Genomic DNA, 27,151 nt, shown 5'->3' with positions numbered 1-27,151 from the left:
CATGCACACACACACACACACACACACACACACACACACACACACACACACACACACACACACACACACACACACACACACACACACACACACACACACACACACACACACACACACACACACACACACACACACACACACACACACACACACACACACACACCCATCAAAAACAACTGAAAAGTCGTGTTTTGGTTCCAAGCATAATTCTCTTTTTGAGCCCTAGCACAGGGCATTGCTCAGCAGACCACCAAGTCCTGCAGGAGGAGGAGACTACTGGGTTCTGAACGAGATAGGATGATGATAATGGGGAATCTGAGGAGGGTGAAGACAACGATGGCTGCAACATGGTGAATTAGTCATAGGAGCTGTAGTTCACCAGTTCAGGTGGGGGGGGATAGGTTCAGGGGTGTCAATTGGGTATGGCAGGGGTATGCAGCTGCCATACCCTGGGTCCAGGGGGGAAAATAAAAGTTTTAAATATAAATACATGAATGTCTCTTTGTCGATCTGTGCTGGTTATTATGTTATTAAATAGTAAAGTAACTACACATGCATGAAGGGTCCAAGTCACTTCTTTTCACCTGACAGGGGGGAGTTTCCCCGGTTGGACGTAGTGCATGGAAGGAACACGTTATCCCAACGTGGACTGCCCATATGTCCGAAGGTTCATTAGTCCGAAGGTTCATTAGTCCGAAGGTTCATTAGTCCGAAGGTTCATTAGTCCGAATTTAGTTAGGGTTACTAAGGTTACAGTTAGGTTAGGGTTAGAGTTAGGCATAGTATTCTTAACCTTTTCACCACTAGAGAGCGCCCAATGGCCATAGAATGCTACATAGACAAGTGCTGGTATATGCACAAGCCCTGTGCAGCCATGACTCGCCTGAACACTTTCCTTTGTTCATGTACAGGAACAGGATGAAGTTAGCTTGAAGTTAGCTATTGACTACCAAGCATTTTAGAAGCCCTATTTTCGGCGATTTAGCCATGATTAAACCTTGCACACCTCATGGATATGCATGGAACAGAGAAAATGAGCTCTAAAGATCCTGGATTGCATTGGAGTGGATGGTAAATATCGGCGGCGCAACGCTCTCGCGGGCCGTGTAAACAGATGACGGCCGGCGGCGCGGCTTTTTTTTTAAAAGGAACTAGTTCGGGATCGGCACCCTGATAAGGACAAATAAAGCCGAACTAGTTCGGGATTGGCACAGTAAGAGTTAACAAATTCTGACTAATGAACCTTCGGACTAATGAACCTTCGGACCATTCCAACCAGTTCCTTTCCCTTCCATCAGTTGTCCCGGCTGGCCAGAGGGAGGCAGTATAGAGACCAGGATTACTGCATGTTTTTGTGAGGGTACCTAGTATCTAGAGGACACAGGAGACCATGAAAACTCCACACAGAAAGGCCCTTTCGCCAACCCCACCTAGGGTGTGGGCGCTGATGACGCGGAGGAGAGAACACACCCCCAACATTCAGAGCGTCCCCATGCGGGAATCCAACCCGGGACCTACTAGCTGTGAGGCTAACCACAAAGATGAGCTAAAAGGCCTCTATCTCTATATATCGTGGACACGGTGGCTCAGTGGATAGCGCTGTCGCCTCACAGCTAGAAGGTCCTGGGTTCAATTCCCGCCGGGGGACGCTGGGGGCGCTAGGGGGCATGTTCCCTCCTCCGCGTCATCGGCGCCAATAGGTGGGGTTGGCGAAGGGGCCTTTCTGTGTGGAGTTTGCATGTTCTCCCCGTGTCTCCAAGGGTAGATACCCTCACAAAAACATGCAGTAGTCCTGGTTTCTATACTACCTCCCCCTAGCCAGCCAGGTGCTCCCCAATTCCCCTGGCGCGGCAGGGGGAGAGCAGAAACCAGGACTACAGGTTAGGTAATTGGCACTGGGTGAGAAAATGGGTTACACAAGTCGTGGGATAAAAAAAAGGCCTCTATCAAAGCAAACCTGGGCTTACATAACACCTCAGCAGTACCACAGACTGACCAACTTCATGCCACACCCCATTGATGACGTCATTTGTTAAAACAAAAGTATTCCAGACCAAGTACATAAATTAATATAACCTTTCAGACGTTTGACACTTCTGTATTATAGATTTCTGTAATACACGCATGCACGCACGCATGCACACACACACACACACACACACACACACACACACACACACACACACACACACACACACACACACACACACACACACACACACACACACACACACACACACACACACACACACACACACACACACACACACACACACACACACACACACACACACACACACACACCCATCAAAAACAACTGAAAAGTCGTGTTTTGGTTCCAAGCATAATTCTCTTTTTGAGCCCTAGCACAGGGCATTGCTCAGCAGACCACCAAGTCCTGCAGGAGGAGGAGACTACTGGGTTCTGAACGAGATAGGATGATGATAATGGGGAATCTGAGGAGGGTGAAGACAACGATGGCTGCAACATGGTGAATTAGTCATAGGAGCTGTAGTTCACCAGTTCAGGTGGGGGGGGATAGGTTCAGGGGTGTCAATTGGGTATGGCAGGGGTATGCAGCTGCCATACCCTGGGTCCAGGGGGGAAAATAAAAGTTTTAAATATAAATACATGAATGTCTCTTTGTCGATCTGTGCTGGTTATTATGTTATTAAATAGTAAAGTAACTACACATGCAAAATTTAACAAAATGCCACTTTAACAAGGTATTATAATTATATTCTCCACACTTTTATTCTCCCCATTTTAACAAAATGGTATATTCCCAGGTTCCGCAGGTCAGCTGCACAGGAGCAATGCATTATTGTTAATTGTGGCACGTTTACTAACATGCCAAGTTTAGCTGCACTTGAACAACCGTTCCAGGCTGCCATATCCAGCCCAAGAAACCGTAGAAACGGGGGGAAAACTTCTGAAAATAAATGTATCATGCCTGTTGCTAAGGTATGGCAACATAACTGGTGTCTTGCACGCGCGCCTTCGTGCGCGTGCAAGACACCAGTCATGTTGCCATACCTTAGCTTTTTCTGAACTGACGCCACTGTGGGGGTGAAGGTTGCACCGTTGCAGAGGTCTTGACAAGACGATAACCTTGTACAGGTAACCGATCCATTGTTGAGGAAGGGTCTCTAGTGTAATTTGGCCGCTTAGTACCTTGTAAATGTGGAGTAGGGGATTATAGGCTTTGGGGCCTCGCGTACTGTCAAAGATCACAAAGGTTTTCCTAAACCATAGTAGTGGGTTTGCCTGCCAAACAGAAGGATTTAGGGATTGAGGAAGAATTCGAAATGATACTATATACAACAGGTAGTTCAGACAAAGAAATCCGATTGGTTGAAATAGCTTTCTACCCGTGCAAATAATGAGCACTCCCGCACGGTCTCATCAAACAAAGAAATCACCTGCGCTGGTCGCAAAAGAGCTGAAGCAGTTTTCATGTGAATTTCAGGGACATAGTAGCTAAATTTGGCATTAAAAAAGTACACATTTCTATTGAATATCTTAATTACAATGTAATGAAGTTGACATGTTTTTTAAGGGCAACTGTTGTATAATGGCAATATTACACTCGAGGGTCATGTAATATTGCTTAATTGTTTCCTTTATATTTTACCATCTATACTATAATTTTGCGAATGTCTGTCTGAGTGAGTGAGTGAGTGAGTGAGTGTCTGTCTGTCTGTCTGAAACAGCGTTTCTCCTCAGTGGCTGGAGCAATTGATCTGAAATCGCATCACCATTAGCAGATGAACACACCTGACATAACTGTGAAGCCCGTTTGTCACTTTCACAAATCGTATGCTGTATATTAGCATTTTTATGCTGTATCTACTATCTATTCTGCATCTAGCATGAGGCGCATCTATTCTGCATCTAGCTTGAGGCAAAATGCTTAACCAGCTCTGTGTGTGTGTGTGTGTGTGTGTGTGTGTGTGTGTGTGTGTGTGTGTGTGTGTGTGTGTGTGTGTGTGTGCAGGCAGGCGGGTGTGTGTGCAGGCGGGTGGGCGGGCGGGCGGGCTGGGGGGGGGGGGGGGGGGGGGGGACAGTATCTCTGTAGCCATTAAACGAAACGGGTTTCTTACATTGATGCTCCTACATCATGCAAGCACCAGTTAAAGTTACTTTCCATCCCTCATATACTGTGTGCACAGTGTACATCCCATAACCCACACACTGCACATCATTTTGGAGCTCATATCTTTGAACGGGTAAGGGCTAGTCTATACTATAATTTTGCGAATGTCTGAGTGAGTGAGTGAGTGAGTGTCTGTCTGTCTGTCTGTCTGTCTGTCTGAAACAGCGTTTCTCCTCAGTGGCTGGAGCAATTGATCTGAAATCGCATCACCATTAGCATATGAACACACCTGACATAACTGTGAAGCCCGTTTGTCACTTTCACAAATCATATGCTGTATATTAGCCTTTTTATGGGGTATCTACTATCTATTCTGCATCTAGCATGAGGCACATCTATTCTGCATCTAGCATGAGGCAAAATGTTTAACCAGCTCTGTGTGTGTGTGTGTGTGTGTGTGTGTGTGTGTGTGTGTGTGTGTGTGTGTGTGTGTGTGTGTGTGTGTGTGTGTGTGTGTGCAGGCAGGCGGGTGTGTGTGCAGGCGGGTGGGCGGGCGGGCTGGGGGGGGGGGGAGACAGTATCTCTGTAGCCATTAAACGAAACGGGTTTCTTACATTGATGCTCCTACATCATGCAAGCACCAGTTAAAGTTACTTTCCATCCCTCATATACTGTGTGCACATCCCATAACCCACACACTGCACATCATTTTGGAGCTCATATCTTTGAACGGGTAAGGGCTAGTTACTTATAGTATACTGAAGCAATAAGGCACAAGAGGCCTCTGGTTGCTCAAGCCCCCTTTAATGTCTATGTGTGCACGTGCCTGAAAGAGGATGGACGACGTGGACATAATGATGAAAATATGACATTTCTGTTGATTTCAACCAAGCCGCTTTTCTCCAGAGGAAATGGAAATTATTATAAGGATTATGCAATTATAATTGCGATCAAGCGATTACGTAATAACTGTGACGAGGTCTGTGAGTGAATTCGAACTTAAAGGAAAGCCTGCTTGGCAGCTGATATCTGCCATGAAGATTTCAATGTATAACGGGCTAATCTGACGTGCGTGTCAAATTGATCTAGTTACGTATCTAGGGAATGAAGCCAGGAATAGTGTGTTCATATCGGACATGAGCGTTTGACTTGCGCTCATTGAGGGGTATGTCAAATTAATTTAGTTAACCCATTTAGGCCTAGAATTATTGACTGCTTTAACTGTTGAAAAATAGCAGATATACAAGCTCACAGCGCGGCACCGGGTGCCGCGCTGCGAGCTTGTAGATCTGCTATTTTTTTTTTAAAGTCGTGAGAATGTGTGCAAATCTTTGAATATATGTATTTTTAGAGCGAACGTTTGTAACTCAAATTTTGCTTCTGGGTGGTCCCCTTGGAACTATAATATTTTGAGATATGAATATTTTTTTACAGGGGTCCTTCACATGAAAAAGGTTTGAAAACCACTGACATAGTAGTCTCTCAAGAACAGACTAACTGAACTGTTAACTGTTAACTGTTAAGTGAAAATGACCTTTTCTTTGACGATGGCCAGCCAGATTGCTGACATAGAAACATAGGTTTTTCAAAAAATCTTAGAAGGATTCAAAAGACACTTATAGAATCTTGTAAAAATTCAAATTTTCACGATAAAAAAAAAATAGCAGATCTACAAGCTCGCAGCACGGCACTCGGTGCCGTGCTGTGAGCTTGTATATCTGCTATTTTTCAATAGTTATAGCTAAAAGTTAAAGTTAAAATAATAATACACAATAATGTGTACCCGTTCTGAATGGGGTTAAGTATCAAGGGATTTAAACCAGGAATAGCTCTTTCATATTGGACATGAGCATTTGCATACACACACTGAGGGACACACTGTGTTTTTATGCTTCACTGCATCAGTGAATACTAGAGGTGTGCAGTGTAGTGTTGATTTCCGTCAACAAAATATATTGCCTATATTCAACAAAGTGAGACAAAATCAAATTACAATGTCAATGTTGATTCTGCTACAGGTGCCCTACAGCACATATAATCAGCTGCCATTGTATTTTTCATCCATGCATTACTCATATTACATTATTATTACAAATTATTTTTACTTGTTTTTATAATTTTTCACCCTATACCTTTACATTACTAATAGTGGAACACAATGCCTCAAATCATGCATGCAGCGTCCGACTGCCATGACAGGTCTAAGATTGGCGAAGAACACATGCCACCCTTTTTACATTGGCCTAGTATAGCGCCACCAGGATGCCTGGCCTGGTGGAGACCTGTGCTCGGAAGAGCACTGCTTCTAGTAATATAATAGGCCTGATGTTTTAAATGATTTCAATGCTTGGCCAATTCATCATTGCTGAATAGACAATATACTTTATGTTCCTTTTCTTAGCATCCTCCTGGCCATTTCTGACTAAGCACAGTGTGGCCTTGACCACTCGTGGATAAGCCTAGATTAGATCTTTGGTAAAATATATGATGAGTTGAAAATCAATAAAAAGGTCTTTTAATTAGTCTCTGTGGGACACTAATTAAGAGCCCCTAATTAGTATGTCTTTCTGTGTGTGATACAGATACTGGATATACTCATTCTCTCTGCCTGAAAGAAGACTAATAGCCTATTGGATTAGAGGGGATTATGTCTAATCATTTCCTACAGTTAAGAGAAGGCCATATGCTGGAAGTCAGCAGGCAGCAGATGCCTCTTAAGCTAAAACGTGCTGTGCTACAGAATCAGCCTCACTGTGCGCTAGAGCATTCACCAAATATTCGAATATCCGAATATTCAAATATCAAAGTCACTATTCTACGTTGTTCACCGAAGTCGAATATTCATTATTTTTTTTATTTATTTTTTTCTCTTTAAAAAATATATAGTTTATAAAGCTTGGCTAGATAGGAAGTCTTAAGAATGAGTTGTCAATGCCCCTGGTGGATGAATGTGTTAATGCTCTATACCAGGGGTTCTCAAACCTTTTTAGGCCGTGACCCCCAAAATAAACATATTTGAACTGGGGACTCCCACCCTGAGAAGCACTTGGAATTGTAGATATTACAATTAATGTGACGCAGATAAATATTGTGAAAATAGCAGATCTACATGCTCACAACGCCTCACAGTTGTAGGCCATGTGGCACCCCACATGGCCTATTTCTTACCTAAAATGTATAGATTACAAACATGCTGCCAAAGATGAGCACCTAGAGTTTATATCCACCAAGCCTGGTGCACCTGATGGCTTTGATACGCATAAGTCACTTACGTATGTATGAGGGTGTGTTACTCACAATAACCTCACATGCGCCCGATTCATTGCATTGTTTAAATCCGCTTGTCACTCCCGGTGTGAATTACAGTTTAAACACCACATTTATAGGGGGCACGGTGGCGCAGTTGGTAGCGCTTCGCCTCACAGCTAGAAGGTCCTGGGTTCGATTCCCGCTGGGGGACGCTGTGGGAGCTGGGGGCGTGTTCTCTCCTCCGCGTCATCAGCGCCCACACCCTAGGTGGGGTTGACGAAAGGGCCTTTCTGTGTGGAGTTTGCATGTTCTCCCCGTGTCTCCTAGGGTAGATACCCTCACAAAAACATGCAGTAATCCTGTTCTCCATACTGCCTCCCCCTGGCCAGCCGGGGCGTCTGATGGAGGGGAAAGGAACTGGTTGGAATAACGTGTTCCTTCCACGCGCTACGTCCATCCCAGGGAAATCCCCTGTCAGGTGAAAAGGAAACAACTTGGACTACTCATGCATAGAAGGAAGCATGAGGTCAATCAGTTGTCTCCCCAGGCGTGGCAGAGGGAGAGCAGAGCCCAGGATTACATAGCTTAGGCAATTGGCACTGGGTGAAAAAATGGGTTACAAAATCGTAGGATAAAAATGATAGGAAAAAAAAACACCACATTTATTTGAACGTGGCTGTTGTGAAAAAATGTCTACTGGCCGTGTTCATGGTTGGGAAGCTGGCTGGGGAGGGGGTTCTCTGTCGCTGCACTAGTGACTGCTATGCCTGTCACAATTATTACATAATTGTCAAATATTTTGACATAATCGTCATAATCATTTCCATGTTGACAAATGATCATATATTTTCAAACATAAAAAAATAAATAGTGGAAATAGCAGATCTACAAGCTTGCATTTCCGCTATAAAGTTGTCAAATATGTAATTTCTGGGTGCATCTCTCCTCTCCGACATGTCTCCTTTCCGACACTAACCCTATCTCTAACCCTAACCCTAACCCTAAACCCTATGGGAGTGTCGCCACTCCGACAAAAGAAGTCAATTTCGGAGTGGCGACATGTCGGAATGGAGAGAGCCTCCCGTAATTTCTTTGTATATTTAGGTTATGTGTCTTTGCCATTGTCAACGACAAAAGCAGCCCTAATGACTCCAACAGATTGGTTGGCAAGACAGGGCGTGTGGCCCGGTGAAGCAGAGCGGCGGGTGAATCCAGAGGAGTCAGGTGTCAGAGAGGGAGACACGTTGGTCCCCAGGCCAACAGTGGAGCGATGCCAGCTCTCTGCTCTGCTATGTCTTGAGACAACTTGTGATTTGACACTTATATGAAATTTAACTGAACAGTGGAGTTAGCAGCACAGGAACCGTATGAAAAGCTACAGATCATGTCTGTCTGTCTGTCTGTCCATCCATCATCCATCCGTCTGTGCGTGCGTCATGCCTCATGTCATGCTCCATATATGGCCAAGACATCTCCATATATGGAGCTGACACTATGCAAATTAGTGTTTCGCCTTTGTTTTCGAGTATTTGCCGCTGTGCCGCCGGGCCTGCCTCACGGACTCCAGATATGGATATAGCTGACCTGTTCACAATGATGACTCGACCAGCCAGATTAACAGTTTAACTCCTGCTTTTTAACCATGCCTTATTAAGAAGCGCTGATGTTTCAGCGCGGTCGCTTCTCGCGCTTAGGGAGTCTTACTGGTAATAGATTGTTTTTTTATCATCACTCAATGTGCTTTTCTCGTTTGATCAGAGAACAATAACATTATACTTAATACTCCTTAAGCACGCCGAACATGGCGTCCCTATTTTGGGCATATCCTTAAAAGTGACCTGTAGAGCTTGTAGATCAGATATTTTCGCCGTTAGCCTTATAACAAACTAAACTACACGTGGCTGAAAGTTGTTAAAGGAGCAATATATTCTCAACTTGTTGCAGGTAGGGCTGTCACGATTTTGTGATTGACAATTACATTTCTGTTTGGCTTTTAGGCTTTGAAGTTGCACATGGTAGATAATATATGACACATTACCTAAATATTAGGTCTGGGACTTTAACTGATTAATTGCGATTAATTAATTACAGAAGATATACGCGATTAAAAAAAATTAACGAATTTTAATCGCACTTAGTTTTTGCACCACAGAACCTTCAGTTTCGGGCATACTGATCATAGCAATGCACCAACCAAGAAGAGACAACAAACGCAAAGGGAGAAGTAGCCGATCAGAGCGCTTTGCTTGGCCCAGTGGATGAGACATTTTGATTAAAAAAACTCACTTGTTGATTCACTCGTACAACAAAATGTGTTTTACTTGAAAAAAAAAAAAAAATGATTAATTACGATTAATTAATTACAAAGCCTGTAATTAATTCGATCAATTTTTTAATCGCATCCCAGCCCTACTAAATATACAAAGAATTACTGACATATTTGACAACTTTATACTTAAAAAATAACATTGATAGACACGTTGTGAGCTTGTAGATCAGCGATTTCCAAAATGTTTTACTAAAAAATATATATATATATATATATATATATATGTGTGACATTTTTCATCATGGAAACGATTATGATGATTATGAAACATAATCGCGATTATGTCAAATAACTGCGATTAGACGGTTATGTAATAACTGTGACAGCCCTAGTTGCGGGTGCATCAGGAGAGACAAAGGTGGGTAATGTATAGGGCCGCTGTCTACAGGTTGTGATACAAGATCTGCTCCAATAGGAAGGGCTGGGTGTAAGTATCGCCGCATGGTCCCAGTGATAAAGAGAGGCTTCTTGCCTTGCCCTTGAGTATGCCTCATTCATAATGGAGAGGTCTGTTGATAATGAACGATGGCAGGTATTAAGCCAGTTAGACCGGGTACGCATTATTGAAGCAATAAGCCACAAGAGGCGAGTGGTTACCTGGTATTTTACTCCGGCTGAGAGGCGTAGGCGGTGTAAAATACAGGTAACCACAAGCCTTGTGTGGCTTATTGCTTTTCTAAAACGGTTACAATATGGCAACATGAAAAATCATAGACATGTACCAATTAAAACTGTTCTATCACTAATAATTCACTATAAGGTCTGCTCTGCAAGAAAGTAGTCCCCAGCACAGGAACGTAGTTCCCGGCCAGGCTGCAGAAACAACACACCTGTTACTTGCAATCAAGTTCTCTGGTCTAGCTTCACAACAGTGGAAAGAAATAACGGACCTGGGTTTGATATAAACTGATTAGAGGTGTGGGTTATAGTCTCACATACCACAGCAATTAAAGGGAAACCAGACAATCAGAATCAAGGAATGGAACTAGCTGTTTTAGAATGCGTATTATTATTTCATGATTTAACTGTTGAAAGATAGCAGATTTACAAGCTCACAGCTATTTATTTTTTTATCGTGAACATCTGAATTTTGACCCGATTTTGACCTGATTCTATAAGTGTTTTCTAAATCCTTCTAAGGTTTTCTTTTTTTTTTTTTGAAAAACATGTTTCCACGTCATTGGTTCTCAAACTCTTTCATGTCAAGGACCCCTAGAATTATATGTATTTGGCCACCGACCCCCATCTGTATCAGGGACCCCCCCAGGAGCAAATATTATATTACAAATGTTCACTTTAGAAATGAGAAAAGTTTTCATGATTTTTTTCAAAAATAGCAGATCTAGAACTCGCATCGCGGCACTCGGTGAGCTTGTAGATCTGCTATTTTTCCAATAGTTAAAGCATTCAACAAGTCTAGGCCTAAATGGCTTAATTGCATCACATTCAAACTGCTCTTTGGGGCAGACCAGATGGCGCTCGCCTTGGCTCGGCCCAGGAAAGAGGTAGCCCGTATCAATTAGCCAAGTCTCATACATGTTTTAAAGCAGTTGCTTTCCATTTAGGCTAACACAACTTTCAGCCACACGCGGCTGTAATTCTATACATTTTACACCGGGGACTTAACAGTTTAAAGTGACGGGGTTAAAAGTGATTGTGTCGTTGTATTTATATGATGCCGCGACAATGGCACAGACATCCTGTCTAGTACATTGCATGCTAAATGGTAAATGGTGCATTTATATGGCGCTTTTATCCAAAGCTCTTTAGATACAGTTGAGTGTGCATTACATGCAAACACACATTCATATCGTCTCTGTCAGGCAGAAACCTTGTATCTCCAAGTTTCAAATTTGTAAGTTTTTTTTCTCGCACATAAAGCCCTGCTTCATCATACCAAGGCCATCGCACAAAAGTAGTGAAAACAGCCTAGTTGTGTGCTTGTAGATCGGCTGTTTTCACTAGTTTAAATCATTTTTTAAATGATACATACAAAACGAACGGTTTTGGACATACAAGGTTTCCACCCGACAACGACAATATACTGTTAGCAGACTAAAGGTATTTACACACCGCGAATAAGCGACCCGAAAATGCGAAATATTCGCATTGCGCTTTTTTACTTACACAACTACCGCGATGCGAATACGCGTATAAAATTTGACAAATTGAATAAAGCTATCTGTGGTGTGAATTATTTAGGGATGGCATCACACAACCCATCATCACATGATCACAGCAGGGAGGACACTGTCTGAAGGGTTCCCCAGGTGCAGCCAGCCAGTCGCAGCATCAACCAGTGGTGTAAGGTAACTAAGTAGCCTACATTTAAGGTCCGTACACACAGAGGGCGAATTGGCGAATAGCGAATTAGCGTATAATTCGCCTTTTTTTAAAAACCTTATAAAGTCAATGGAAGCATCCACACCAAACGCGAATTTTGAAAAAGCGAAAAGGCGTCTGTTTTTTATTCGCCCTTGTGTCGAATTTAGCGAACGTTCAAAGGCGAATTCCTCTCTCTCTCTGTATCAAAGTAAGCTCACTCTACCCTATTTCAAGAGAGAGAGAGAGAGAATGGTGGAGGGACCTTCATGTTGCATTGAGGCCGAGGGGAACGGTGTTTTTCTCCTTTTCCGTGTCTCTCTCTGTGTGGCAGCGTGGCTGCTTGTAAAAACTACTTGAATTACTGGTAAAAGCATGGTATGTTTTAGGCTAATTTATAACTGCAAAAAGACAAATGTTTTAAAATAAATCGCTGGGTATTAAATACAAAAGGATCCGAAGTGTAGTGGAGTAGAAGGAAAGTACTGGAAATTGGACTCATCTACAAGTACAGGCTACTCAAGTAAATGTACTTTGTTACTTTCCACCAGCTGCTGCGGGGACCTGCCAGTATGCAGGGACACGGGCGGAGGAGGAACGGTGAACGCTCTGCTCCCCTGGCTTCCCCTCTCTCTCTGGCCAAATGTACTGCATGCAGACTCAGAGAGATGCGATATAATATGAAGAACGCACATAGGGAGCGCGTGTACTATTTGTTTCTCCGTTCTACTCTCTCCTCTCTCTTCTCCTTTCTCCTGCATGCGCCAGAGGCAGATAATCACCCCCTCGTTTAGGCGAATTAAGCGAATATTAAGCGCATATTCGCGTCGCCTTTTGGTGTGTATGGAAAAACGCGAATCGCGAATTCTTCGCCTTTTTGGTTCGCTTATTCACGTCGCTTTCGCTAATTCGCCCGTCTGGACAGAGCTTTACTTGAGTACTGTTGTAGGTGTTTGTACTGTACTTGAGTATGTCCAATTTCCAGTAGGCCTACTTTTACTTCTACTCCACTACATTTCCGATCCTATTGTATTTTTACTCAACCATTTATTTTAAAACATTAGTTACTAGTTAGTTACATGAGAAATGTCACAGCTTGTCCGCGTGTAGACGGACGTCACTAGTACACATTTTTACGGTTTATGGGCAAACCCATAGACCGTACAAATGTGTCATCATGATGTCATCATGCTCTGACGTCACTCCAATGTCAGGGGAACCACTCTACCAAAATGGGTTTGCCGCTTTGACATCACGCTCTCTGGCTTAACTGTCACACTAACCAAAATCCCTTTTATGCCCATATATGGAGTTCCCTGATGGAGTTCCCTCCGAAATTGACTTCTTATTGTCGGAGTGGCGACACTCCCATAGGGGTTAGGTTTAGGGTTAGGGTTAGAGATAGGGTTAGTGTCGGAATGGAGACATGTCGGAAAGGAGACATGTCGGAGTGGAGAGATGCACCCGTCCACATCACTGTGGCACGACCTCGCTTGTCGCCCTGAGGCGTCTTACTAGTAATACAACATACATAAACCATACTTTTACTAGTAAGACATTTGAGTACCTTTCCGCCACTGACGGCAGTACTAGCAAGCAGCCACACAGACAAGACGAGACACGGAAAAGGAGAACAGATGTTCCCCTCGGCCTCAATGCAAAGGGATGGTCCCTCGACTATGTTCTCTCTCTCTCTCTTTAAATTGAATAGAGTGAGCTTGCTTTGATGCAGCGAATATTCACAAAATTCGACACAAGAGCGAATAAAAAACAGCCGCTTTTTCGCTCCGTGGAAGTTCGTGACGGGTGTGGAATCTTGCATTGACTTTATGAGCTAATTACTCAAAATTCGCACATTTGCTAGTTTGACCACTTCAAAATGCTCCAATCCTAAAATAGTACACAATAGTTTGCAAGGCTCTCAGTTTACAAGGCGCTAGACCCCTCAAATCCTACTTAAAGCAGATTTTTTTTCTGGGTATTTTCCTCCTTTATAGAAAGTCGATGGGAGCCCAACTTGATACGGATAATTCTATGGGTAATTTTCAAAATAAAGTTTGGTACCCAAGGCTAAAATCCATCCTTAGGTCCTAAAGAAGCCTAAAAAAAAGTTTGGCGCTTTTATCCGCTTCGTTTCGATAAATTTGTTAAGTATAAAGCCAACCCACTATTAACCACATGAACCCTGGCAGGATCCCTATCTTGAGGCCGAACATGCAGCTAAAATAGCAGCTCTACCCGCTATTTTCAGCAAAGCGATTTGGCCTGCTGCTTGCTTCTTCAGAGAAGTAGGGGGGCCTAGTATAGACCCTTGGGGGACGCCGTTTGTGTGTTTCCTAAACCCACCAGGCTTGAGCTAAGACCTGCCTCGCGGAAACGCCTCTCTCAATAATCTTAAGTATGAAAGTGCATATAGTGCTCTTAGTGCAAAGCAATACTATACCTACTGATCCATACATGCAGCATAATATGCCCAAAGCCATATCCAAACTATAACAATTTAACTGATAATCAGTAAGAGTTTTTATTTTGAGCACAGTAGTGACAAATTAATAGCTTTCTCAGTACGTTTTTCTCTTTAGCAAAGTTAAAAGGTTTTCCCTTTTTTAAGCACAGTACAAGTAATTTTTTTTAGCACAGTTTATTTTGAGCACTGTAGTGACAAATTAATAGCTGTGCATTGTGCAAATGCAGGCTTTTCTCAGTACAAGATTGTCTTCATGCATTTACTAGGTCTGACTTTATCCACCCTCCATGTGTCCACTTCAGGATTTCAGCCACTCCTGGAAGTTTCCGCGAGGCGGGACTTAACTCAATCCTGGTGGGTTTAGGAAACACGCTTGCCAAGGACACCAGCCATCAAAGTATATAGGGATTACGTGGTTGAATAATCTTTACCAAGTAAAAGTCAAAGCAGTTTAGTGTATAACATAACTAGTAAGACGCCTTACAGTTTTACCTCTTTCCATCTCAGCTGCTTGATGCTGAGCTTCAGCGCCTCCAGCGACGTCTTGGCCTTGGAGGTGTCCACCGTCACGGGCCGCCTCCTCCTCGCCAGCTTCGAGACGCCGTCGTCTCGGTGTCCGTCCTTGGCGTCTCTGGGCCTGTGGTAGGGCGCGATGTTCCCGTTGCTCTCCGTCTTCCCCTGCAGTATCTTGCCGGTCCCTTTGACGTGCAGCAGCGTCTGCTCGTGGTGAAGCAGCAGCGCCCCGGGCCTGTTCAGGTTCTTGCCCGCGTCCGTGTGATGCGCGGCCTCGCCACCACCGTGGTGGTGGTGGTGCAAGGCCTGATCGGCCGCGGCGTGCTGCTGCTGTTGTTGCTTGACGCACGCATTCTTTTCGTCTTTGCCCAGTTTGCTGCGGCTCTTGCAGCGCTGCCTGTACGGATGGGACGATATGAAAATGTCATATCACGATTGTTGTGACAAAAGAAATCGCGTTTTACGATTTTATCACGATAACTCAAAATACATTATCCTGGGGCGGAACATTTGCCAAAAAATAGCAGATCTACAAGCACACAACGCATCGCGTTGTGAGCTTGTAGATCGGCTATTTTTTGGCAAAGACATTTGATAGAGAGTGAAAAAAAGTACCTTTTACCAATTATAGAGGGTTTAAATTGAATACCAGTCACTTTGCCAAAAATCCAACTCGCCAAATCAACTTGCTAGGATATCTCACCAATGAGCAGGGTTGTCAAATTTTTAGGGGGTGCGCGGAACTCCCCAACAGGGGTCTGGTGGTCCTCCCCCCAAAACTTCTTAACAGATATATTTTCCTGTGTTCTGTTGAATTTTGTGCATGTTTGATACTTTTATCAGGCTTGCTTTACAAGCATGGGTACAATTTCAGCCTTAACATGCCAAATGCAGGTGTACAAATTTGATGACTGAAGCAAAGTAAGACATCCTTAATAATGACTTCTCATCTGGCGGTCCTCCCCCAGAAAATATTTAACATAGTAGATGTAATTGCCAATCATCCTGGCAAATTCAGGAGCATTGACAAGCCTGCCCAATGAGCGTGGACAATTTGGCGAGTTGGATTTTTGGCAAAGTGACCGGTTACCTTTAAATTATACCGGCTATGCAGCTCGGCAAATAAAAGGTGAATTGATCCCAGTGCATGACGGAGGACATATCACGATATATTAAATCTCCACGATACGATTATCGTGAGTGTTTTTTTATCACGATAAACGATAATATCATCCCATCCCTACCTGTACGTGATGGAGGCCTTGGAGGGGTCCCTCCGTCCGGCCGGGATGCCCGGGGGGTCCGAGGAGACGGACGAAGGCACCTGGCGGTCGTCGTCATCCGCGCCCTCCTCCGCGGCGGCTTCCTTGCCAGGCGACGATTTCATTTGCTCGAGCTGAACGCTGACCTTGGCATAATGTTCGCTCATCGTACTCTAGGGGGCGCGCGGTCAATCGTCCGTCATATCGGTATCGGCCGATATTTCGCATAAGAAAAAAAATCACACTCGTGTGAACTGAGCGGTGGAGGCTGCGTGTGTGTGTGTGCCTGGCCTGAACGTTTGTGTGCGAGTGTGAGTGTGCCTGGCCTGAACAACAGCGCCCCTCCCTTAACATGTGTGGTCAGAAAAGGTACTGCAGGCTACATACAGAGACAGGCTACATACAGACATGCACGCATACATACCCACACACACGGCCATGTATAGGAGACGGTGTGACCACCACAACCACGGCTCAAAAAAGCTAAAATGCTATATCAGTGAACGTGTAAACAAGTTAGGTAAAATGTCACATAAAAATAAGAACTACATCTTATGAGTAACCCGTACATTTGAGTTGTTTGAACTAAAGTGCATATCGCTAGGCCTTTACAAAACAGGTTATTTTCTTTAGATGTCTGCATGTGCATCCAAAATCACTATATAACAGGTGTAAGGTAAAATAATAATACATTGGATTGCAACATCGGTATCAATCGACATGCCCGCGCAATTAATCGGTTTATCGGATATATCGGTCACAAATGTCAATGACATTTTTGCATCATATGAATGGCCATCGCTGAGAGATTGTCAGACTCTGAGTCTGCATACTTCTCAGTACTCAGGGCACCACGTTTGTCGCACCTCGCAGTGTGACAGTATAGCAAGTGAGATCCCGATCCGGTCACCCGGTGGCAAAAAGCCAACATTGATCCAGGGGAGGGATATATTTATTCTTGCATTTTGCAAACACAACAAGGCACTTTGGTTGCGTTTTGGTTTCCTCTCTCTCTCCAAACGACTTCGTTTAACACGAACAAACAAGTCAGCTCATCATCCCTATCATCCCTAATATACATATATATATTAAAACACAATCTGACAGGGTGTCTGTGCGTGCGTGTGTGCAGCCGCTGCCTGCCTGCTGCTACACACCGGTTGGCATCGATCGCTCTAATAACAACAGCCAGAAGAGGAGGTGGACTGTCTATAGCAGCCTTTTAGCAGCTAACTAACAACACAAGAGTCCTGTCTCTCAACGAGCAAGCAGTGGAAGCTACTGTCATCGTGATAGCCCTGTTAAAAATGTTAAGTTAACTTGTAGTTATCCTCCATCTAAAGTCCTTATTATTGTCCGTTAATGCTACCTGTATGCCAGGGCGTTGAGACGGGGTGCTGGTGGTGTGTTATATCTGCATTGTGTTGATGTGTAGCCAAGAACGCCCCGGCTTGAAGAAGAGGAGAAAAAAGAAAAGAACGCTACCCGAAGCCTGATCTACAACTCGGTCGTACGACGGTAGAAAAACAGCAGATCCGCAAGCCCACAACGCGTTGCATCCGCGACGCGTTGTGAGCTTGCAGATCTGCTGTTTTCGGGCGGACGTCGGCCCCCGAGGCGTGAGCCGCAGCCAATGACAGCCCGGGCCTGTCACGTCACGACGCGTCACGGCCGGGGACGCCCAATCAGCGGTGACGCCTGCCTGCTGCTCGCTCGCTGGCCTTCTGCTTGTAATGTTGGTTTGCACGACCGTTGAGGGGGTGCAACACCGCCACCTGCCGACCATGCCACCATGTGCAGGCCAATGTGCTGGGTTCTAATCTATGGTTCTTGTCAGTTTACTAGGATCTCCTTTTAGTTGACCAACTTGACCTTGTACCAGTGATGTGTACTGTCATGAAACTGTACCTTTCCTATGCAAATAAATTATTCAATTATTCAATTCTTCAATTGAAGATTCTATTAGAAGGTCAAGGTTGCATAGGAAAAAGTACAGTTTCATGACAGTACAGTTCACTGGTACAAGGTCAACTAAAAGGGGATCCTAGTAAGCTTCACGGCTTATTTACACAGGATCCCTTTATGTATCTAACATTGAAAGACAGACGGATAGAATACAGTAGCCTACTATGCATAGGATATCATCAATAACAATAGCAAGCAAACAATAGCAAGCCACAGCCTTGTCTGATCCGTTTCCTGTCATTCTTTTTTTTTTAAAGGATCGCAATTGAAACAAGCCATAAGCTTTTTTGGGTGTATCCTTATTGTTGACCTTGAACCAGTGAACTGTACTGTCATGAAACTGTACCTTTTCCTGGGCAAACTTCTAATGAAGTCTTCAATCAATCAATCAATCAATCAATCAATCAATCAATCAATCAATGTCCTTGTACAATGTCCACCTGTCTTGACCTGTGCCGTAAAAGTAAAGTAATATATTTACTGTAATATAATTTGATTGATTATTGATTGGGACGGCTGGTTGGCGGTTCAAATCCCGGCTCCTCCTGTCCACTTTCCAGGGGACCACCTGATGGAATTTGGATCATATTCCATATGGATAAGCAGTTTTCCCCAACCATAATAAAGTACTCCACACAATGAATGAGACCACACCAGGGAATATGCGTTTTGTGTTGAAGTTTAGTCAGAGTTCAAATTGTAGGTACTGTACAAGTACAGTAGAGAGCATTGTCACCCATAGTATCTCTCTCTGAGTGACAAGCATAATGATTTCACAGATATATGGATTTACAGAATACATTAGTCACATTCTGATTGGACAAAGTTAAACATGACAAGTACAGTAGAGCAATGGATATCAGATGTTTTCGTGTTACAGGCACCAGTCGTAAGGGCAGATAGTATGTTTGGCGTTTTGTTATCCTGTGTCCTGTACATAATGACCTGATTGGCATCTCTCAGTGGTCATTCTCCTGCGTTAGTTAGTTGTTCAAAACATCATGACATTGACACTGAAAATGGTATCTATACCATGTTAAACAACAATAACATATTTTACTATCACCACCAGTGGTCCTTCAGGTGGTCCCCAGCTAAATGATGGAGAGTTGGTAACCAAATGGACCCTTATAGATCTTAACTATTGAGAGTGTAAAATGAAACCAAATGGACCCTGTACGGTTTCATTTTATGCTCTCAATTAGTTAAATTGTAGTTAAACATCTGCATTAGGGTCTGAGAGGCTAAATAAATCGTGGTTAGTGGTGCAAATGCTGAACAAATAATGGACCTTGATGTGGAAAGTGTTGAAAACATCTGCCCCATGTGTGCTTTTGTACATTTAGTATTTTTTTGTCTCCATTTGTGTAACACTGTTGTATTTTATTTGTGTGACACTGCTGTTTCTTCTATTGTATTTTACGTGTTCTGACTTCACTCAACTACTCTCTACGTAATGTCCATTGAAGAATCTCTTGGCTGTGTCCAGACACATTCTCCATTCTTTCCCACTTCCCCTGGAGCCTATTTCCACGATGTTTATAACCATAGCAATGAATGAATGCCAAACAAACTAACTATTCCCCCCACCTCCAGTACCCAGCGGTGGAAAAAGTAGGCTACTCACATTTTTTTTTTTACTTAAGTAAAAGTTTCAATACAGCAAAGTAGAAATACTGTTTCTACATGCTGTGAAAGTCCGGTATTCAAAATGCACTTGAGTACAGTGATTGGCAATGAAATACTTAAAGCAGGGCATGACATTAAAGGGGAAGACCACCCATTTTCAATATTGAACTATGTCATTAATATACCTTAGAGGAATAGTGTGGAAATAGAAAAAAAGTTCCCCCCCTTCTGTGTTGCCTAGAACTGGAAGATTGATTTTGGGGTTTGTATTGTAAAGTACAACTTGATGACATCACACCATTGTACTTTACAATACAAACCCCAAAATCAATCTTCCAGTTCTAGGCAACGCAGAAGGGGGGGAACTTTTTTTATATTTCCACACCACACAATGACATACCGGTAGTTCAATATTGAAAATGGGTGGTCTTCCCCTTTAAGGCTTGTCCTGTGCTTGTCTGTTGGACAAGTGGCTCTTGGTTTCACTTTTTTTGTGACGGTCCTAGCAGCTTTGTGCTGTATGCAGACTGTGGACCCCCGATACAATTTGTGGAGGGGTCAGATTAAAAAAAAGACATTTCTGTGAAATGTCTAATTTTTATCTGTGACTTTTTAAAGTGACTCTTGTGCCTGGAAGTGGATGGGAAATGTACTTGTCCAAAGGACAAGTGCCTCAAAAAGTTAGAACCAAGTTAGAACCAAAAGTAAAAGTCCTCGATATGCAGAATATCCTGTTTTGCAAGTTTTCAGTTGTCTAAAATTTAGCCTATAAAAATATATTTTGAAAAAAGCAGATCTACAGTACGAGTATTGAAAATTGAAAATACTCTGGTTAAGTGGGCGCGGCCTTGGCTCAGGGGTAGAGAAACCGTCATTAGAACACGGAGGGTTCCCAGTTCGATCCCAGGCTCCCCCAGAGTTAGTGTGGAAGAGTCCTTGAGCAAGACTCTGAGTTGCTCCCGGTGAGCAGGTTGGTGCCTTGCATGGTTTCCTCCGCCATCGGTGAATGAATGTGTGTGAATGGGTGAATGTAATGCACAATCTATGTAAAGCGCCTTGGATAAGGGCGCTATACAAATGCACCGTTTACCATTTAAGTAAAAGTATCTCAAAATACTTAAGTAGCCTACTGTACTTGAGTAAATATACTGTAATGAGTTACTTTCCACCACTCCCAGTATCAAAGAAAAAGGCATATGCAAACACACATGTTGGAGGATCGTATTTTTGTATTAAATATTTTGGTGAATGTTTTTATTTATCTATTTCCTCCTTACGGCTCTGTGCCTGTATAGCCTAGAGGTCATGGACAACTGAGAAGGTTTTTGTTCCAAACAAAACAACCTTGTGATTGCGCTAGTTAGATCCTTGCTGTATGCTGGCATCCTCATTAGTGAAATAATAGGTTGTAGTGTAGACCAGTGGTTCTCAAAGTGGGGTCCATGGATCCCCATGGGGTCCTTGAGGGGATTCTAGATGGTCCCCAGCAAAATGAGGAACATTCAACCACTTAAATCAGGGGTCTTCAAACCTAGGGGGTCCTTAGCGTTACAACAGGGGGTCCTCTAAATCTTTGAGTGATATCACGTTTTTTTTCTCCTTTTTTATATTTAACCACTTGAACCCTAGTGTCCATATTCTGAGAACTTTAGCCAAAAATAGCAGATCTACAAGCTCACAACGCCTTGAGCTGCGAGGTGTTGCGAGCTTTTAGATAGGCTATTTTTAGCAAAGAGGTTTGGCGTAGATGGGAAAAAAAGAGCAGACTAAGTGCAGAGTGAAAGGTCAAGTTTATTAAGTATTGACGGTTCAAGTAGTTAAATATCTGATAACACAAATTGACATGAATCTAAAATACACTTATGATTGTGGTGTCAAACGATGAAACTATATGGAATCTGGGGGCCCCTGCTTCATCTCTCTCTCAGCTAAAGCTCTTATTGTAAATGAATGCCCTGCTTCATCATTCCGTGTCATATAAAAGTAGCAAAGACAGCCGATCTACAAGCTCAAAATGCGGCACAGTATGACACGTGTTGAGCTTGTACATCTGCTATTTGAATCCTGAATTTATTTTGGCTATTTTTTTAATTAGAATCCTGAAAAGTAACATTTTTATTTAACTTAAGGTGCATTTAGTTATACTTATTTTGAACTTAAATACAAACACATTGGACATAAAAAGGACAATACATTTAGTCATTAAGCTACTAATATAGACTGAAGTCAGTATGCCAATATTAACCCATGGGCTGCATTAAGTGAAAGTGGGGGCCCGACTATTAAAAACATTCAACATGTTAGTTTAGTCTTTGTCTTGACTCTTTCCTTGTCCTGTCCTTGTCTTTTCTTGTCACTTCATTTGTGTCGGGTCCACATCAGTATGCCGACGGGCCGGTATTCAGAGACTAAAACTAACCCTAACTCTAACCCTAACCCTAAACCTAACCTCAGTAACCGTGACGAGTAACTAACCTGCCGACGCTAGCCGGAACAGCGGCCCATCGGCATATTGAGCGGACCCCATTCGTGTCCTGTTTTATCCTTTCCTTTCCTCCTGTCCTCCTGAACTATCATGTTTTGTCTTATCCTAAAGTCCAGACCTTGGCATTGTGCGGCCCGGGGGCCGTATGCGGCCCTTTGGTTCACTCTGACCGGCCCGTGTGGGGTTAATGGCAAATTACAAAATAAACACATTTTCAAATTTTATCTCATGCATGGACTAAAGCGGCATTTCTTTTATTTTTACGTTTTTTTATTCACATACATATGGACACAATGCCTACATCAGCACGTGTGCGACTGTGCGTGATCATCGGATGTTGTCTCAATAACAAGCAGGTGGTCAGACTGGTCACACATCAAGACAACCTGCCTTACCTTACCCATCACAAATGGCTAAAGTGGAAAAAAAAAGAAAAGTCGTGCCGAATGCCAGGTTTTCAACAAAAATTGTTGAAGTACCATATTTATTTTACTGAAGTCGGAGGTAAAGCAATGTGTTTAGTTTGCGGGGAGCACTGCCTTTTGGCCCGGCCCTCCACAATATTTTCTGTTGTTCATGTGGCCCCATGGAAAAAAATAATTGCCCACCCCTGCTAGTCACTCATGCCTTGCCTGAATAGCAGTTCGCATAGGAAAAGCACAGGACAGTACAGTTCAGATACAAGGCCTACTAATAGGATTTAAACCCAAGAAAGCACTATGATTTGTTTACATTGCTGTCCTGTCCTGTCCTGTCCTGTCCTGTCCTGTCCTGTCCTGTCCTGTCCTGTCCTGTCCAGACAGTTAAATAATGGTTCAGCGTCATTAGCCTTATGTTTTTATTTAATTGTATGTTATTTTATTACACCAATCATGTTCATAAATAGACATTTAAGGCAGCAAACCCAATCAAACAAGCACACTAACAAACTCACAGAGACAAAAGAAATGTCTACAACATATTGAAATGTAATCAATAAGCAAAACACACAGGAAGTAGGTGTATAAGCAGTGTAAAGAACGTTTCGGGGCATATGCCCGGAACCCCATACGGAGATAATCCCATTGTGTCACACGAGACTATCGTCTTCAACATTTTCAGGTCAAGGACCCCTTAGTTGAGAGAGAGATGAAGCAGGGACCCCACAACCTTTTCATAGATTCCATATAGTTTCATTGTTTGACAGCACAATCATCAGTGTATTTTGGATTCATGTCAATGTCTGTTTTCAGACATTTTACCCCTTGAACCGTCAATACTTAATAAACTTGACCTTTCACTCTGTACTTGGTCTACTCTTTTTCCTCTCTACACCAAACCTCTTTGCCAAAAATAGCTGATCTACAAGCTCACAACGCCTCGCAGTGCAAGGCGTTGTGAGCTTGTAGATCTGCTATTTTTGGCTAAAGTTCTCAGAATATGGACGCTAGGTTCAAGTGGTTAATATAAAAAAGGAGAAAAAAGGTTTCTATCACACAAAGATTTGGAGGACCCCCTGTAGTGACTCTGAGGACCACCTGGGTGTCCCGGAACCCCTGTTGAAGACCCCTGTCAAGGCTGTCATGGTCGGAGATGGGCCACACAGTCACCTCCTGCATGCAGGGTATAAAACCGAGCTGGTACCTTCAGCCAGAGCACCAACTCATTGGTTCAGGCTCTCGTCTCATCTACTGCCAAAGGCATCGAAAGAATACGATTGGATCCTCTCGTCGAACCTTGTACAGGTTGAGCAACCAGCATCTGAGCTATCGATTTCAAGCAGAATTGTGTATTCAAATTTTGTCAGACCACAGAATAATATGTTATAATAAACCATCCAATCAAATTAAACAGATTTCTAAAAATGGTTAAAGTATTTAAAAATGGTTTCAAAGTCATGAACAATTCATGTAGCCAGCAGAGCGCGCAAGTACTGCGTTCGGCTGCGTATGTAGGTGTCTGTGTGTGTTTAAGCCTGTAGCCCAATCAGGGACCAGCATTTGTGGCAACGTCATTAACAGCCAATGTGATGTCACTGGCATCGCCAGTGGTGAGCGCACCTCGTGGCGTGCTCTTCTGGCACACAGTTGGCACCTCAACAGAGCACAGTTCTAGTTTTCCACTAAAGGTGAAATAATTATTCTAGCCAGAAGATGGCCATGCACTCTAGGGCATCATGGCACACTGCCCAAAAGATGGCAGCACACTCACATTAGAGGACTGGCATAATTCAAAATGACACCAGTCTTCTGCCATCAGTGATTCTGATGACATCATCGAAACTCACCAAAACTCAGGTTTTTAGTGCCAATAAAAACTGCTCTCAGCAGGAAATGCCTAATCAAGGCATTTCCTAGAGGATATTAATGTATTGATAACTTGCCGTTTGTGTTGTGTTGTACTGTACTGTATTGTCTGTTTCGTATTGTCTTGTTAATTGTACGTCATGATGTTTGAATAAAGATTTATATTAAAAAAAAAATGCAAAGGGACAAAATTAGGCCTGTGTGAGGAGGATTGATTGGGGTCATGTGATCAGTGACATCATGAATGTGTGCTGCAGTCCAAAGTACCTTCATAATGTCAGTTTTGAAGGTAGTTGAGCATTGATGATAAGCCATGTCACATCACGTACTGGGTTGCAATACCATTGCATTGTCTTAAGATCACAATAGCCCACTGACAGACAGGGATAGTTTTGAATTCGGCCTAACAAGAAAAATATTATTATTCAAACTTCATCAATGTGTATCCTTTTTTGTCCTTCCTTGCCAGGAAAGGGGACACGATACATAATCAGGAAGATGAAAACCAAGTTTTGCATCCTTTAGGCAAAGTCAAGAAATATGAATATGCGTGCGCTTCATATATGAATGAATCTCATTAGTCATTCAGCATCACCAGCAGCCTACTGGAAGTAGGATGGTCATTGGAGCCCAAGCAAATTAGCCTGGCTAATGGATTGATTGATTGATTGATTGATTGATTGATTGATTGATTGATTGATTGATTGAATGATTGAATAGTGTATTTGAAGTGTGCATAGAAAAAGGTACAGTTGCATGACAGTGCAGTTCACTGGTACAAGGAGGACAACTAAAAGCATATAAGCTCAAGTAAGCCTTAAATTGAGATCCTTTTTTTTTTAAATAACATTGAATGGCAGACAGATAAAATGATAGTAGCCTACTAGAGAAAATTAAGAAAAGAAGAAGAAAAGAAAAAAAAACAGTGGCTTGTCTCTGTCTCTAGGCCTACTACTGGATATCAAATATAATGTTTTCCATTAGCCTTCATTGGTTTCACCCATAGGGGTTTCACCTCATTTGCATTCTAGTGAAAAGGACAGGAAACGGAGGCGAGAGATAGCAGTGGTGGAGAGTAAGTAGGCCTACATAATACTTAAACCTACTTACACAGTACAATTTTGAGGTATATGTTTGAGTGTTTCCAATTTCCAATACTTTTACTTCTACTCCACTACACCTCGGATCCAAATATTATAGCCTACTTTTGTAGTAACTTTTGTACTCCACTATACATTTTCTTGAAAACCTTAGTTACTATAGTTGCAGATTTTAATTATGTATTACAAAACATAGGGCCTATATTAAACCACTCAGCCCTATAGGTCTATACATTTCAAACATTTGAAAATAGCAGATCTACAAGCTCTGTAGATCTGCTATTTTCAAAAGGTTTTAATATTTTAAAACTTTAAATCGCCTCTATGACATTTTGCCTATGACACTAGCATCCTTTAAAATTGCCCTGAAAAACCACTTACAGGCAGCAGCCGTTCGCAGCTGGTAAAAAAAATGAACCTAGCCCAACCCTACCCTCCCCTGCCCCTTCTTTGTATATACTGTTTGTTTAGACTTACTGTTTTCTTTTTTGTTTTTCTTTACATATCTACTGCATAGTACTGTGTTCTATTTGTCTGTCATTCAATGTTATATGAGATACTTCAATGGTTTCCAGTGGAAATAAGCTTAGTCTTTTCATGGATCTCCTTTTAGTAGACCTTGTACCAGTGAACTGTACCGTCATGAAACTGTACCTTTTTCTATGCAAACTTCTAATAAAGTCTTCAATCAATCAATCAAGCCTAATGAGTAGCCTACTTTTACTTTTGGTATTTTAAGTAGCCTACATTTTATACCAATACGTTTGCACTTTTACTCAATACATTTTGAATTCCAGAGTTTTACTTGTAGCCTATAGACCTATATATATTGCAGTATGTAAAGCATTTGAGCACTTTTTTCCACCACTGATAGGCTATTAAAAGCAGAGCGCATCAGTCTGCCAAGCGAGGCGAGCCCCATGCAGAGGCGTCAATTGGGTATGGCAAGCTATGGCAGCTGCCTTACCTTGGCTACAGGGTGAAACAATAACATGTACTTTTCATCGTGCCTGTTGCTAAAGTATGGCAACGTGACTGGTGTCTTTGCAAGACACACCAGTCATGTTGCCATACCTTAGCTTTTTTCTGAACTGACGCCACTGGGCGAGCCCCACGCATAACATAACGATCTGTTCCCCTTTAAACGCAACACGCTCCGATGAATCGCTGTCAACACGGACTGGACTGGATGTGGATGGAGGCTGCGGCCATGGGACATCTCTGGCACGGATTAATTTGACCGTTTTGTTCGAACGGATCTCTGACTCTGATGAATGAATGATGCATGATGACACAGTGAAGAAATGGCTTTTTTTCCACATCGGATGCGTCGGTCGACGACGTTGCCTGCAACATCTGCCGGAGTCTGACACGGATGTGGTCTAGCCCTCGAATTTATGTATTTAAAGGCTTTAAATAATCGATTGTGCGTAGATAGGCTTGGCTGAG

The 27,151-nt window shown here is 42.9% G+C and overlaps 1 protein-coding gene across 1 annotated transcript in view; it reads right to left on the bottom strand.

Moving 5' to 3' along the window:
- ttll11 (tubulin tyrosine ligase-like family, member 11) overlaps positions 1–16,798 on the bottom strand; it is a 61,114-nt gene extending 44,316 nt beyond the window's left edge. Inside the window, exons 1-2 of the mRNA XM_080743757.1 lie at positions 16,221–16,798; positions 14,956–15,373 (exon numbers count right to left, since the gene is read on the bottom strand). Coding sequence (XP_080599883.1) covers positions 14,956–15,373; positions 16,221–16,405 — 603 coding nt within the window. The 5' untranslated portion in view covers positions 16,406–16,798. The remainder of the gene's footprint in view (positions 1–14,955; positions 15,374–16,220) is intronic.
- Positions 16,799–27,151: the final 10,353 nt, after the last annotated feature.

Source organism: Nannobrachium achirus (genome assembly GCF_963921795.1).
Source record: "Nannobrachium achirus genome assembly, chromosome: 15".
In the NCBI taxonomy this organism is placed as follows: Eukaryota; Metazoa; Chordata; class Actinopteri; order Myctophiformes; family Myctophidae; genus Nannobrachium; species Nannobrachium achirus.
The sequence above is the reverse complement of the archived record's forward strand: the minus strand, read 5'-3'. Positions and strand labels throughout refer to the sequence as shown.